Below are 14,690 nucleotides of genomic sequence, written 5' to 3'. Positions count from 1 at the left end.
TCAGCTGAGGAGGACAGCAGACGCTCAGATATTCTACAGCCAGATTCGAACGCGAACTCACTTCTTCAAAAATTAGCTCTTGTGTTTGCCCGTTCGTCACAGCGCAAATTTTCCAGAATGCAGATGAAAGTCTGCAGTCCACAAGTGATTTGGCCCAATTCAAAGCCGATCTGGCTTTTGGCAAATAAATGAAATTCAAGATGATGTCATTTTTATTTTTTAAGGGTCGTTAAATCGGGATGTCAAGGTTGGGGTGACCAAGTTTGGGGAGTCGTGTGCATGATTTCTCTTTTCTGGACAGTTTCTCCGTTTTGGCAGAGTGTGTGAGTGGGGTTAGAGTGCAAAGTGACTGTAAGTCATGTCATATGACCGAGGAGGGTAACGTGGCTACACAGAGCACATCAGACAGAAATGGAAAAGTGAATGCTTGGCCAAACGTTTGATTTGGTTGTGATGAGGAGCAAATGTAATGATGTCATGTGGTTAAAGCAATAGAACAAGGGAAGTGCCTGGACTCTTTGGTTATAAACTCCTGACAAAAAAGGGCTTGGTTGAACTTCTGAAAGAGGTTGTTTCACATCAAAGTCCTGGATACCCAACTCATGGAAAAAGCTGACAAGTGCATTTAAGGAGAAAAAAATACTAAAAACACAATTTATTTTACCACAAAATACTTCTGGGAACAGTACTGGATGATAGCAATAACATCTCTCTTTTGTCTATATGCTAAATCTGAAGCTACAGCATGAAGATGATTAGCTTGAGTTAACACACCTGTCAACAGCAGGGCTCTCTCCAGTACTACTGCTTTAACAGTCTTTGTTTTCCTTTCTTTTTCCTTTCAATTACTCCCTGAATCAGAATGAAAGGTGTTTCTTTGTCATACCCACCTGATGGCCCACATATGCACATCTTTTGTACTGAATACTATGACCTCTACACTACTTCTCTGTGTGACAGTTTACCGTCGATTGCTACACAAAAATGGCAACTTCTAGGCTTTTTTTATAGTTTCTGTCGCCATCTCAGTTTGAAAAAGAAATGGATGTGACGTGGAGGGGCAGGTCTGACTGTGAAAGTGCTTACTCATTCGCTAAAAACTTTTCAAATGACAAATTAGCCAATGAGCATACGACAGATAATCCTTGTTTAAGTGATCTAGAAGACAGGCCTAATTATTCATGACCCAAAATGAGGAAAAGCTACAGGAAAGTTTTTATGGGGGTCAATTCATACTCTTCTACTGAACTGCAAGTCTTTTTGCAGCCACAATTAATGCCATCTTGTGTCTGTCAAAGATGCAGTTTTAAGGTATTTTAGTGCACATTAGCTTCATTTTTCCAACTTGGACGCTTCATCCATGTTTTATACAGTCCGTGGTTGTACACTAAAGATTTATCTGTGACCTCAGTAAACACTGTCCTAAGAGTTTAGGACTAGCTAGCATGTTTCTGGTAAATGTAATTTTTGTGCAAACACTGAAAAATGACTTTGCAAAGCGATTTTCTGGCCTTGTAGTATCAAACTTCCAATAAGTTTGTACAATATTTTCAGCAGTCTCCCATTAAAAAGTTTTCATCAGTTGCTCTGTTTTAATCCTAAGGCTGTACAGATCATGTAGGCCAAAGTTCTGAGCTAATATGTTTGCTCCTATGACAGTGACAAGTGTATTTCTAGACCCAAATGCTTCAGATAAAGAAGATGTTTAGTTGTTTTTGCATTTGTGATGTTACGTAGTTACATAAAACACAATTAATAAAAGAAAGACTCCCTGAGGGTGGAACAGTCTCCACAGCAATGTTCCTCTCATTTTTGTAACGCTGGAGCTTCAGCCACAACTGACGCTTCCCTGCTTACGTAACGAAACAAACCACAGAGTGAAATGAAGGGAGGGGAAGTCCAATGTGTCAGTTCAGCTGTTCCACAACCGCGGTCATATTGCCACATAAAAGCCCAAATACCCAGGTGGATCATAGTGAAAACATCGCTCGCGAGCCAGAATCTTACAGGAAGCGAGCATGTGTTTCTTCCAGGTGGCATCTTTCCCAACTCCTGTCAAACGTCCTCCTGTAGTAGACCTGAAAAACGTGACCCCTGTTGAAGAAAATGGCAAGCACATTCAAAACAGAAGGGCCAGCACTTCCTCCCTCTCAGCAGAGAAAGAGAAGACCGAGTCGTAATCAGAGAAGAGTTATGAGATGGAGAGATCTCCTCACTGAACTGACTTCCCCCTCCTCCTCCTCCTCCTCCTTCTTCTCTTTCTTCAGTAAACTGCTTTCACTTGTTTTTCTTTTGGAGCCTTGTTCTGTGCTTTTTCGCTCAGATTTCCTGGCTTGTGGAGCGGTAGAAAGGAAGGGGGAGGAGTGAAGACAGCTGATGGAGAAAATCTGGGCAGAATAGCATTGGCATTCTGTTCCTCACTTTGGTCTATCTTTACTAAACTATTTCCAACGAGGATTAAATGCAAACCAATGATATTTCTTATTGCAATCACTATAGACTTGTTAAAAATGTCCCTGAATAACTGCAGGCAGCTGCTTTGTGTCCTAATTTAGGACAGTGGAAAAGGTGCAGATACTTGTTGAGGTGGTGAATTTCTGTGCATTAGTATTTCCTTTAATAGACAGTAGTCAAATATCTTGCTTTGAAAAACAGATGTGATGTTTGAGAGAGTAATAAAAGGAGGCAACTTAAATTTCATCTTTGTTGTAAAAATGCCCCTAAGTCAGCGACACTTATGGACATCTCTCTGCAGGATCTGGCAAAAATCAACAGGGAACCACTATATATCTGGCTGAGTAAACACAAGGAACTGGGCCAACAGTATGCAAAGTTAGTTTATAGATGAAGTGTGAGGGATCTTTTGCCCCTTGGAGAGCAAAAATATGAACTTGTTGGAGACAGGAGTGAAGCTGTTTAGACTGCGAATGTGACCTCGACACGGCATTCGACCCACAAAAAGGGGGATTATTAGTTTGTATTGCTTTACACGCTACATTGGAGCATATGACTAGTGCATTACACATATAGCCTAAAGATAGAAAGGTGTGAAGTGAGTCATTGTGCTGACACAATGTATCTATCTGGCATACTTGCCACAGGATTGGTGTCCATATACAAACCTCCCTTTTACAGTAAAGCTTTAGGTTTAAGTGTTTCTTTGTGAGAAAAGTCTAGTAGTGCATCTTAAATAGCAGATTTTTTATGTTTTATTTCATTTTGACTTTTTGTTTTCAATTCATTTTATTTTCAGGTTGTTTCCAGACAGGATTTTCTAGTTTTAGTTTAGTTTTATGATTTTCAGTGTTAGTTTTAGTCTTTTTATAATCATTAAGGATTAGTCAGAAACTGGATAATCAGTCTGGTGGACCTTGGTAGACTCACCCGTCATCTTGCTCCATTACTGTATAAGACTACACAGAGCCCCAACCAGTCAGTGTTAGTCTTACTCTTGCATTAACTCATATAGAAACTTCACTTACGTCACACAGAAAGTAGATATTTATAGCGAAATATCGTCTAAAAAATTGCTTTTGATAACCTTCTAGTTAAGAGCATATAAATTACAATATGTTTACAGTACAGCCTTGTACTACAGTGTTGGAAGTGCTATAGAAGGACAGATTAGGTTTTTCCTCAGCACTGTTATCTCTGTTTCTTTGGTCCTTGGCAGACAGAGAGGAAGTCAGCATGTTCATTGTTCCCACCATTCTCCTGTGTCTGAGCCACCTTCCTGGTGCCATTATGTACGAGTGAAGGAACTGACCCCAAAGATTGGCTGTTTTGACATAATCAAGACTCTTGTGAATCTGTGCTACTTCATTGGGTAAACCTTTGGCAAAGGCTCCAGCTGAGACAGCAACATCAAAACGGTCTTCAAGAGTCACAGCATGTAGGCTGAACACCTCAGTGTGCTGTCTGTTTAGCGCTTACTATGTCTGAGCCACATTCCTAAGGTACCCGGGGTCCAGCTGTACCAAAGCGAACTTTTGAGGCCCAGACAGGGTCACTGTGTAACCCCTGCTGGGAGATACTCAATTTCATCTCACAGGAAGGATTTACTGTCCCAAGCCTGTGCCTTTCAGTCTGCAACTAATAAGCGATTCAACTGGGTCAGGCCACCACAAAGTTGTCTAAATAATAACTGAAAACAGAGACGTATTGCAAAATCTTGCCAGATGACTGCCCGACTCAGTTTGTTTTCAAGAAACGAATGAGTGTGACTTCCTAATGTTGGTTTTGTTGGAATACTTGACTGATCATTGAAAGACGGCAGGCACCAGTCTACTTTCCGTTTGCATACTGATATTATGGCTGGGCGATAATTCAGTAATATGGTTTTCATTAGTTTTTGAGATGATTACAACCTATTTGAAATTCTTGCAATGGCAATAGTTTTTGTTTAGAGAAATATGAAACAGCCCTTATGGGACTTGGTGCAGTCTCCAGGCGTTCATTTCCAGGGTCTCTGGTTTGGATCTGACATACAGTGGCTGTAAAAACAGACAGTATCGTTTGAAAAATAATGTTTAAAGAGAATAATATTCACCTCAAAAATCTAAAAAAGGAATGCAAACTTGAATAGCATTGGTTGTGAATTAATATATCCTTTTCCATGTGCATATACAAAGTTTCTATTAAGGTTAACTTTGGTTGTTTTATTGGTAAGCTAACAAATATTGTTCTAAAAACCTCACTCCTTTACTTTTTTGGACAGATCATTGCACCAGATTCATGGATCTGCTTTGTACTAGATAGTGCAAAGCAGGGAAGTCCTGGGCAGCCATAATCAGCCCAACAATAATTCCAATCTGGTCCCCATGGAAACCCTTGGAAAATGTGAAGGACAAAAACTGATACAAATTCAGTTTTTCCTGATAAAGGCTTCCCACATGACCATTGAGACTACACACTACAGTAATTAAGTAACAAATAAACAATTAGATGACAGGAAAATTCCTGTTTTTCATTATCCACTATAGAAATGAATGTTGGTTTTTTTTTTTCACAGGATAATCTGAGGAGCAAGCTAAGAGAACTTTTTCTTTAATTTTATACATTAATTTCCTACAATTTAAGGCCAAAAGTTCGTGCTAACAGTTTGTTAAAATTGCACTTCTTCTTATAATTAGATATCCCAGGGGTTAAATGTGTAGTTAAAGTTCATTAGACCAACAGAAAGGAGAGTTTCACTTAAATTTAGAGGGGCCTAAATTTAGAGCACGAAAAAGCACAAAGTGTCCTTTGTTTGCAAACCCTGATTGTGAGTTTTGGTAATTTAAGGATGATATTTGCCCCATATTTGGGAAATTCTTCCGTCCCATTAGTTGAAGTAATAGCAATAGCAGTAGTATCAGTAATAATATAAATAAATAGTATATAGCAGAAGTATTAATATAAATAAATAGTAACAGTATAGTACGGTAGTATATAAGTAAATCGTAGTGATATAAATATAAATTTACCATGGCTAAAGGCTTTACCTTATCTTGCATGACAACAAGCTTATAGCTGCTAATGTTAGCAAACATTAGATTGGATTAGAACATTTTTATATTTTCTGACTAATATTTTTCAGTCACAACTTAATGACATGTATATACTCCTTTCATCTATCTGCAGATGGGTGGAGCCAGAGGGCTGTAGCCTATCACAGCTGTGACAGGGTTTAGATTAGTTTAGTTTCAGTTTTGTTAAAGTAACAGCAATAGCAGAAGTAGCAGTAATAATATAAATAAATAGTATATAACATAAATATTAATATAAATAAATAGTAGTAGCATAGTATAGTAGCATATAAGTAAATAGTAGTGATATAAATATAAATTTACCATAGCTAAAGGCTTTACTTTATCTTGTATGACAACTAGCTTATGTTAGCTAATGTTAGCAAACATTAGGTTGAATTAGAACATTTTTATATTTTCTGACTAATATTTTTCAGTCACAACTTAATGACATGTATATACTCTTTTCATCCATCTGCAGATGGGTGGAGCCAGAGGGCTGTGGCCTATCACAGCTGTCATAGGGTTTAGTTTAGTTTCATTTATTAGGATCCCTATTAGCCACATCAATGCAGCAGCTGTTCTTTTCCACAGGGAAAAAAAAACTTACACTGTGACAGTTCACTATAAACAACTTACACAGAGACATAAAACATCTTTACAAAACTCCACCACGCACACAAATAAAACAAAATAAAAAACATAAAATCATAATATCATGTCAGCATGAGCAATCTATCATTTAAGTGCACAGCCAATATCCCCAGACTTTTTTATCATTTCCTCCATGTGGTCAGACACCATCTCAAAAATGTAGTTTTTTAATAGCCTTTTAAATCCAATTCTGCTGGTTTCTTTCTGTGTCACCCGTTTGGCAGTAAATTTCACCTCTTCACAGCCTGACACAAAACTGTTCTTTCAACTGAATTAGTTCTTGCTACGGGTAATAAAAAAACATCCTTCTGTAGCCCGTCTGGTAGAACAATCGTGTCTGTCTCAACAGAAATATGCATTTTTCTACAATGTGAAAGGAATCTTTGTAACAACAGCGTGAGAGGTCGCCAGCCCATCACAGGGAGAAAACCACACGCTCTCACGTTCACACCTAGAGCCAATTTAGAGTTGCTAATTAGCCTAACAAGACTGCCTTTGGACTGTGGGAGGAAGCCAGAGCACCCAGAGGAAATCCAAACAGCCACAGAGAGAGAGCGCATGCTACCAGATGACCAGGAGCTTCAACCAGGACTGCTGCGAGGCAGGAACAACTGCACCACAGATCTATTCTGTTACTCTATATTTAAGAATTAACACATGACTGGTGCAGCCTGTTTAGTTAAAGAGCAAATGGAAGTGGAAACTGTATATTTAAATTCAAATAGGTTTGATTTATTTGAGCACTTGCTGGCAAAACATTGAGATGAAAACATAAAATTTATGAAATATGTTGCAAAGTTAATATTAGAGATGCTCTCACCTCTAATAGTCTTTTAATCTGCTCTCATAAGATATCACAATAATAATCCAGCTCATAGCATTCAGTGTCTTTTATACATTTCTACACCTCTGTATAAATGTTCCTGTATAACCAATGTTTTCCTCTTTCATTGTGTTACTATGGTGTTTTACAAAGAGCAAAACAATAACTAACTAATGGAACTACATCAATGCAAAAGTGACCATGCTGCAGCATGGGGACACTGGAGGCACTAATATGAATACTCCCAGTGTGTGGTGGGGAAACAGCCCAGACTGCTTCCTGATTAGTTTAGTGGACCACAGGACTAGGTGGGGAAGGGCTGTGTAATCTGCCACTGTGTATGAGCATGTGGATGTGGGTCCGTGTGTGTGTGCGTATGTGTATATGTGCACGCACATTCATGCGTGTGTCTTTCTAAGGAGGGGGGATTTGACTGTGGCCATAGCGGTTCCAGACCATGTAATTACTCCCACTTAGCATGGAGAAAAAAATAACAATTTCAGTCATAACACGGGGGGGAATTATGGTCTGGAAGCCACTGGCTATGGCCTATACGCTCTCTATATATATATTTCTATCTGCACAGGTTGTGCTCAGAGAAGACACATTCAGGACAATTATCGATTTCCACAAAGTACTCTGGGTTACCTTCCAGAAGCTCCTCGGTGGACGGACCTTTGTGAGTCAGCATTTCCAGCGAAGCTGAATGAGTAAGAGTGATCTATCTTCCTACAATGCACTCTCACAAGTACATCTCAGTGTATTTTTAAAGCAAGATGTGAAACTGCTTGACACAAACTTTGCACAAAATCTGATGTCTCCTGAGGAGTTTGCCTGATGTGTGTTTTCCCCTGTGATCCTTTTTTTCCCTCTGAGAAACACCTTAAAATCTCCAGCTGAGTGACAGTTATAAAAACAGGCTGTAGTTAGTATTTGTTTTCTTGTGGGCAGTGCAAAACCACAAGAATACTACATTTAGCATGCCAGAGCAAATTTAAGATTGGCGATGACAATGCATGAGAGAAAAAGGGCGAGTGTACTGTAAAAGTGTACGAGCGTGCAAAACAGCCGATGAGTCACTGGTCAAGTCTGCTCCACAACAGTAGGGAGACCACAATATATCTGTGGGGGATTTTGATAAAGCTTTTGATCAGAATTGTAAATCAGTGACTGGCTGATTACTTCACTGGGTTTTTACATCTTATTCTCACTGTCTGACTCATAATCTTTGAACGCATTCTGACCAGTGGAAGTCTGACGTCTACAAATAATCCTGATGATAGTGACAAAGATGCTGTGAACATACCCGACCTGGATAAAGAGTACTGATGAACTGTGGAAAGAGAGCACTATCACAGCACTGTAGTCCCTAAACATGTGGGTGGAGACCACAAACTAAAAATGATGGGTCACTGCAACACATTAGCCAGAATAACTAGAGATGCTACTTAACAGAAGCAGCTGCAAGAAATTTTCTTTCTCCATAAGTATCTTCATAACTGCTTTGCTCACACTGAGGCTGCTGACTTGTGGCTTGTTCTGAGCTCTGAGTAGCTTTAGCTTTTCTTATGATAAGCGTTTTCGTGGTAGTACCGGTACAGCAAAGAGCTAACGGCATGTGGCTGTGAGTGCACAACTATTTGTCTGTGCACCAGCACAGCAGTATTGACATTTCCAGCAAAGACTTGTAATCAGACATATGGGCCGCTGACCGGCCAGTCGGCAGTCTGGGTCAAGAAGGCTGGAAATCAGACAATTCTGGTCCCTGGCCAATCGATTAAAAAAAAAAAAAAAGCCCATTTAAACCGTCAGTGTTCTCATCCCTTGTGCTTTGCACTACTGTATTTTTACCTGATGTCTTAGACTAGAGGAAAATACATTTAAAATTGGCATACAGTGATCCATCACTTAAAAAAAAATGTGGAAAAAGTGTATAAAATAGATCAGCCAATGGAAGAAAGTGCCTTGCCTCTCTTCCTCCTGGCACCTTTAAATTCCATCAAAATTTCCAAGTCTTTCTCATTATGTGGTCAGGAACACATTTAATCATAAATAGTCAATAATTAATAAATAACTGAAGTTTTGATAGTTGAGAGCATTTGCTCCAAAATTTTTCAAATTTCCAAAATCTGTAGAGCAAATAGGCTTAAAGGTTACTGGACCTGTGTATTTGGAATGCACTATAATACTGATGCATGAAAACATTTTCTAAAATATGTTTTTGGTATTATATTCTGTTCTTTTGACTGACAAATTGTTCCGACTGAACCAGATGGATCAATGTTTGAGACAGCTGCTGACAGCAGGCTTCAAGATGTATCTGCCAGCTGAAAAGTATTTCCAAACCATTAGGGTAAGCACACAGTTTACATTAGTAACACATCCACTCCTGAAGGAGTTCCTATGGTGACTTGCAGAGTTGGACGCTTGCCTGGGCAAGAAGGAGGCTGAGGAGGTGAGAGGGAGTCAGAGAGTTGGAGAGGAGTAAGAGCAGGATCTGAGCAGAAGGTGAAGCTCTCTCTTCTCCATTCTTACTCCCCATACCTTCTCTGTCTCCAACAAAATCCCTCTCGCCCACCTCTCCCAAGTGCATGCACCTCCCACCCTCCCTGGCAACGCTTTGAGCCTGATACGACCACAGTTTAGATAAGCATTCTTCCACAATGAGAAGCCAGAAGTGTTTTTTTCCCCCTTCTTCTAAAACAAAGCTCAAGAAATGCCTTTGGTTTCTGGGTTCTGATGGCAGCTGTGAGTTTGTTTTCAATTTAAGGTTATCCCAGGAACACACAGGTTTCTCTCCAAAAATAGGCAGCACAGAAAGTGGATGGGGAGGAAAAAGAGCGCTGGAAGGGGGAAAGAAGAAGAAGAAAAGGAGGGAAAGAAGTAGGGAGGGGAGTTTGGTTAATGAGCACCAGATGCCTTACCTTCAGTGGTAGCCACATTCTTCGGAGCTTTAGTTGGTGTGTGATCTGTGCTCGAACTTATGTCAGAGGAGATGCTTGAGCTCCCTTTACCTGCAGGGAAGAAAAACAAAAGTGCTTGGACATAAAATATCAAAGTTAAGATAATAAACTGCCCTTTTAATTAAATTTGTAGTAATTTGAAGCAATTTTGTAGCCCGCAATCCCCCGAAACTTTGATTTTCAGTTTAATACCTGAAGAATGTTTGCTAAAGATAAGGTGGACTCACACTTTGATGATGTATATTATACAGTAAGGAGGCACGGAGTGTAGGGAAATATAAATCTCATCAATCTAGGCTTTTATGACTTTTATGTTCCTCGGTTTTGGAGGAATGGTTAGCCTTGGCAGATGCACAAAGTATCTGCTGGTTCGTCTGAGTTAGTATCCGTTTTTGACATTTGGAAAAAGAATAAAGTCTTCTAAAATCTCCCCCCTTCAGCCCTTACTTCCACACAGGACGAGTGACAAAACACAGAAAGAGATTAATGAATGGTATCATCTGCAGCGAGTCAACACTGTCTCACAAACACCACACCAAAGTGATTTCTACATTTTCGTTCTAGGATTTCAACTTTGAATTTCTACACAGTCGACTCGTCTATGAGTGCTAAAGTGAAAAAAAGTATATCCTTTTGCATGACTGCCTCTGTTCCCAAAGTACGATAGGCTTCACTGCCATGGTGACTACAGGCTGCCTGTGGAGAAGTTGTTTATGGCGTTTCATTCCTCTGTCAGATCATAAATGCAGCTTTGTGGCTTTCCTGAGAGTAACTATGCGCCTTTCGCCCAGCACGACAGGCTAAGGAGGTGTTCCCAAACAGTCACGCCCACATGCATATCAAGCGCAGTAACCTAAACAGACAAGACAGTTCCCGAAATATGAAGAAACTCTCAGAAACTTGGGACGGAAGAAAAAAAAAAAGCAACCTGTCTACATAATGAGCCCAACTTAAAAAAAACAACAAAAGATCACACAGCTACTTATAAAATAATACAAAACCAATGGAGCACATATGGTATGAACATGAATGACACTTTGCGGTGACATCACTGAGCTGACACATCTGTTAAAGCTCCCCCCAGTCCACAGAAATGAGTCAGATATTCATGAAGAGCTTGCAGATGTTAATGTCAGACCACTTTTCCCAGCAGAGCATAAAAGGCTGAGTTAATGCAAGCAAATACATTTTGATATTTAGCCGGTTACACAATTCTTTAGCGAGCGAGGAACTCGTGGCTGCAGGGGCTGTTTGGTTGGCATGTGGGTCGGTCTCTGCAAGGCAATAACTGTTTTCTATCTTTCATTGAAAAACAAGTTTCAGAAAAGCTCCTGCTTCCTGTCTTATGCTTATATAATGTGCTGGTTGATAGTTGCTACATAGTTGCGACCAGAGTGTAATTAATTGTGGAATCACACTTGAAAACAGATGTGGACTAATGGACTGCAGGATTCTAAAGTTTGGGTTAAGACAATGGTCTTAGATACTATCAAGCGATAACAATGCAATACTTTGAGTCTATAACAAGTTTAGACCTTAATTTTACGTTACTCTCCTGACATTGTTGGATCCAAGGTCGACGGAAGGAAAAAACACAGCAAAACCAGAAATATTGTCTTTTTTTTTCTTTTTTTTTATTCTGTGCCTACATTACCCAAAACAGAACTCTATTACTACTATTAGTAATTTGCTAATCTCCCACCACTTTGTAGCTGACAGCTGGTTGCTAATTGGCATTCCAGACTCTGGCTGTGTAGATATCACCATCATATGTGAGTCTATTGTATTCATTTGTTCGTTTCAGCTGTTAGACTCAGAGATGTACACACCACACTTTGCTCTGTCATTGCTACAAATCACCCGATTTTATTGATACTCCACATTCCCTGGTTGCCATATCCACTGCTTGTCTGCCCTCTGCTTTCAGCCCAACTTTAGCATCAGCATTGAGGCAGCCTATCAGATTTTGTGCAGCCCACCCCTGATGCACTTAAAGACTTCAGATACCTGTTTGACAGACTGTTATGGAGAATTCCTCTGGAAACTGATTTATCTACTGGCTGATCAGTCGATATTAAGTATTTGCCAATATATTGGGCCTGGCATTTATAAATGAAGATTACAAAAGTAAAGATGAGCCAAGAGAAACACCCTTGACACATGCTATGTGTGCTAACATTGCACAGTTTGTCCACCAGAGGGCACTCTGCAACTTCCCTGTTGGCAACACGCATATTTTAACACCCTTAATCCATAAACCATCTGATCTTAGCAAAGTCAGGCAGATGGTAAACAAGTATCTAAAAAAACTACATAAAAAAGGTTAGGAAATATGCTAATGTTTCGTAAAAGAAAATACTGGAATATCAAATATTTAAATCAACAGATAGCACGAAAACAGGTGAAAAATATCTGGAGCCCAGTGTCTTTTCTTTCAGAAATTTACACTTTCTTTGGTAAAACCTACAGAAACATGTGCAACAAGTTTTTTTAATATCATGGTGGAAAAGCAGCCATTTATAAACTGGGGATGCAACGGGTTTTTTTTAGCTGTCCAACAAATGATACATCAGTTATTATTCTGGTATATTCTGGTATCAGGTATAATCTTAATTTTTAATTCTGCATTGGATCTATACAGACATATCCTACGCAAGTGGGTGACATCACAGCCAGGATGCATGGTGTTCCTCTGCATCTGCATCCTCTCATCCCTAAAACGTTGAGCTGGTGGTGGAGACTGTCTCTTCCAGTTGATCGGCAGAAGCTGGCAATGCATAGGAGGAAACAGCACTACTGAACGGGCCTTGAGGCAACATCTATTTACATTTCTAGGGAGTTGCATGTCAGGTTATGGCATAAGTTAGAGCGTAGGGTTTCAGAAGGGTTTGCGGTTATAACTCCCCTACAGTGTAGATTTAATGCAGAACCATAAATCTACTGTTAAAGGGGAATTCTACTGATTTTACACATCAGTGTTTGTATTACTGGTATATGTATGTTCTGTGAAGGCTAATAAATTTTCTGAAATGATGGTCTTGAGTTTGAAAATTAAATAAATAGATAAATCAGTAGAGTATGGGACTAAGAAGGAAGTATGCACCATAGGTAAGGCTTGTTCGTTTTGAGCCTGTCAAAGACTTTAAGATTACTTTTTATGTTGAAGACTTTAAATCTTTATCAACAAAAAGCACAGTTTTTTTTAACTGTTGGGTTTATTTTGTGCCAGATACTAACTACACAGTATGGTGTCCTTCAGTCTGGGTATTTTCTGACTGCTGCACAGCTCAAGGACAACTCAACTTCAGCTCTTGAGTACAGGCCTTGAGCTTGTGATAGAATCTGTTCATGTACCTTAACAGACTAAATTCCTAGGTGGAGTTGCTCCACGTGTTATTTTTAACATCATGAGTTCCAACCTTTTCTCTGCAGCTATTGACTTAGGAAGAGAGCTCCTTGGAATGTTATTTATACAAACATTTCTGCTCTGAGGTAGAAATAATGTGTTTGGTAAAGTCAGACCACAATTTTTTTCTGAACAAGTAATGCTGAAGATCAGACCTCACATGAGGCCCGCACGGCAGAGATAGGTTGTAACACAAAGTTTTTATTTTTGATGATAACACACAAAAGGCGGGATAAATTCCTGCATCATTAATGCCACATGTTGGAGATTTTTCAGCATTTTTCTATGAGAGTGAACAGATTCTGATTCTGATTGTGGTAACGTCATGAAAAACAAGGTCTAATGTTATCTTTTAGACAGTTTGAGCTGCATTCCTGTAAGCTGAAACAGCTTTCTGTACTTGTCTGCCCGTTAAGTGTGATGTACTCTAAGTGCTTTTTAATCTATGCGATGCAACATTTTTCTTGTCTCGTCAGTCATTGATATTAATATGTAGCTATTTTATTTTGCCAAGCCTAAAGACTTGTGCAAGAAAAAAAAAAACTAGCATTATGTCTACTTGTCCTCTGTGAACCCCAGTTTCTGAGGCTCCGCCCAAACACAGCATTTTACAGCATCTGCAGTAAAGTTAACTGTAATTGAAATAAAAACTGAAGTGAAGCAAAAATAAATCAGTGAACTTGAGATGTACAGTCTCAATGAGAATCCGTTTAAGAAAAGGCTATTCACAGTAGAGTGTATTGGTGTTCTTGTGAACATTTGATTTTACACAAAAAATAACGTGAACTTGACCAGCATGTATGAAAGGGCCTCCAAATCAAACAGCACCAGGCTGTGGGTCGTGGACTGCAATCTCTGATACTGGCTCTTATCGAGATAAGCTAGACTTAAGTGCCCACATCTATGAGAACCACCTCCACTAAACCTGAATAGATTTTATCTTCAAAAACAAACTATAAGGCTACAAAAACCTGCTAAATCAGACTCGTTATGTAATGTTGAGATCCTGTTAAACTGACTTTCTTTCACTTACATGCTTTTAACTGGAGGCAAACACACAATAAGGCTGAGATGAGTTAATTTCCTTAAGAATAAGAAAAGAAAAACACGAATTTTGCTCAAACTTGACTCTTCTAACACAGAAGGCCGCTTTTCAAAGGGATTAAAAACGACCGCCGCCAGATGTCACTCTTATCTTTTATGAATAAATGTGACACATCTCTAAAACCAATATAAAGCGGACAAATACAAGGCAAAAGTAACCACCAGCTTGAACTGCACACACCCCAAACATCTCGAAGGCATGTGGAGTAAATTAAAGTGTGCATAAAAACAGA

The 14,690-nt window shown here is 39.3% G+C and overlaps 1 protein-coding gene across 1 annotated transcript in view; it reads right to left on the bottom strand.

Moving 5' to 3' along the window:
* Positions 1–14,690, bottom strand: part of si:dkey-192l18.9 (F-box/LRR-repeat protein 7) — a 28,535-nt gene that overhangs the window by 13,410 nt on the left and 435 nt on the right. The window contains exon 2 of the mRNA XM_003439271.5: positions 9,909–9,998. Coding sequence (XP_003439319.1) covers positions 9,909–9,998 — 90 coding nt within the window. The remainder of the gene's footprint in view (positions 1–9,908; positions 9,999–14,690) is intronic.

Source organism: Oreochromis niloticus, linkage group LG9, assembly GCF_001858045.2.
Source record: "Oreochromis niloticus isolate F11D_XX linkage group LG9, O_niloticus_UMD_NMBU, whole genome shotgun sequence".
In the NCBI taxonomy this organism is placed as follows: domain Eukaryota; kingdom Metazoa; phylum Chordata; class Actinopteri; order Cichliformes; family Cichlidae; genus Oreochromis; species Oreochromis niloticus.
The sequence above is the reverse complement of the archived record's forward strand: the minus strand, read 5'-3'. Positions and strand labels throughout refer to the sequence as shown.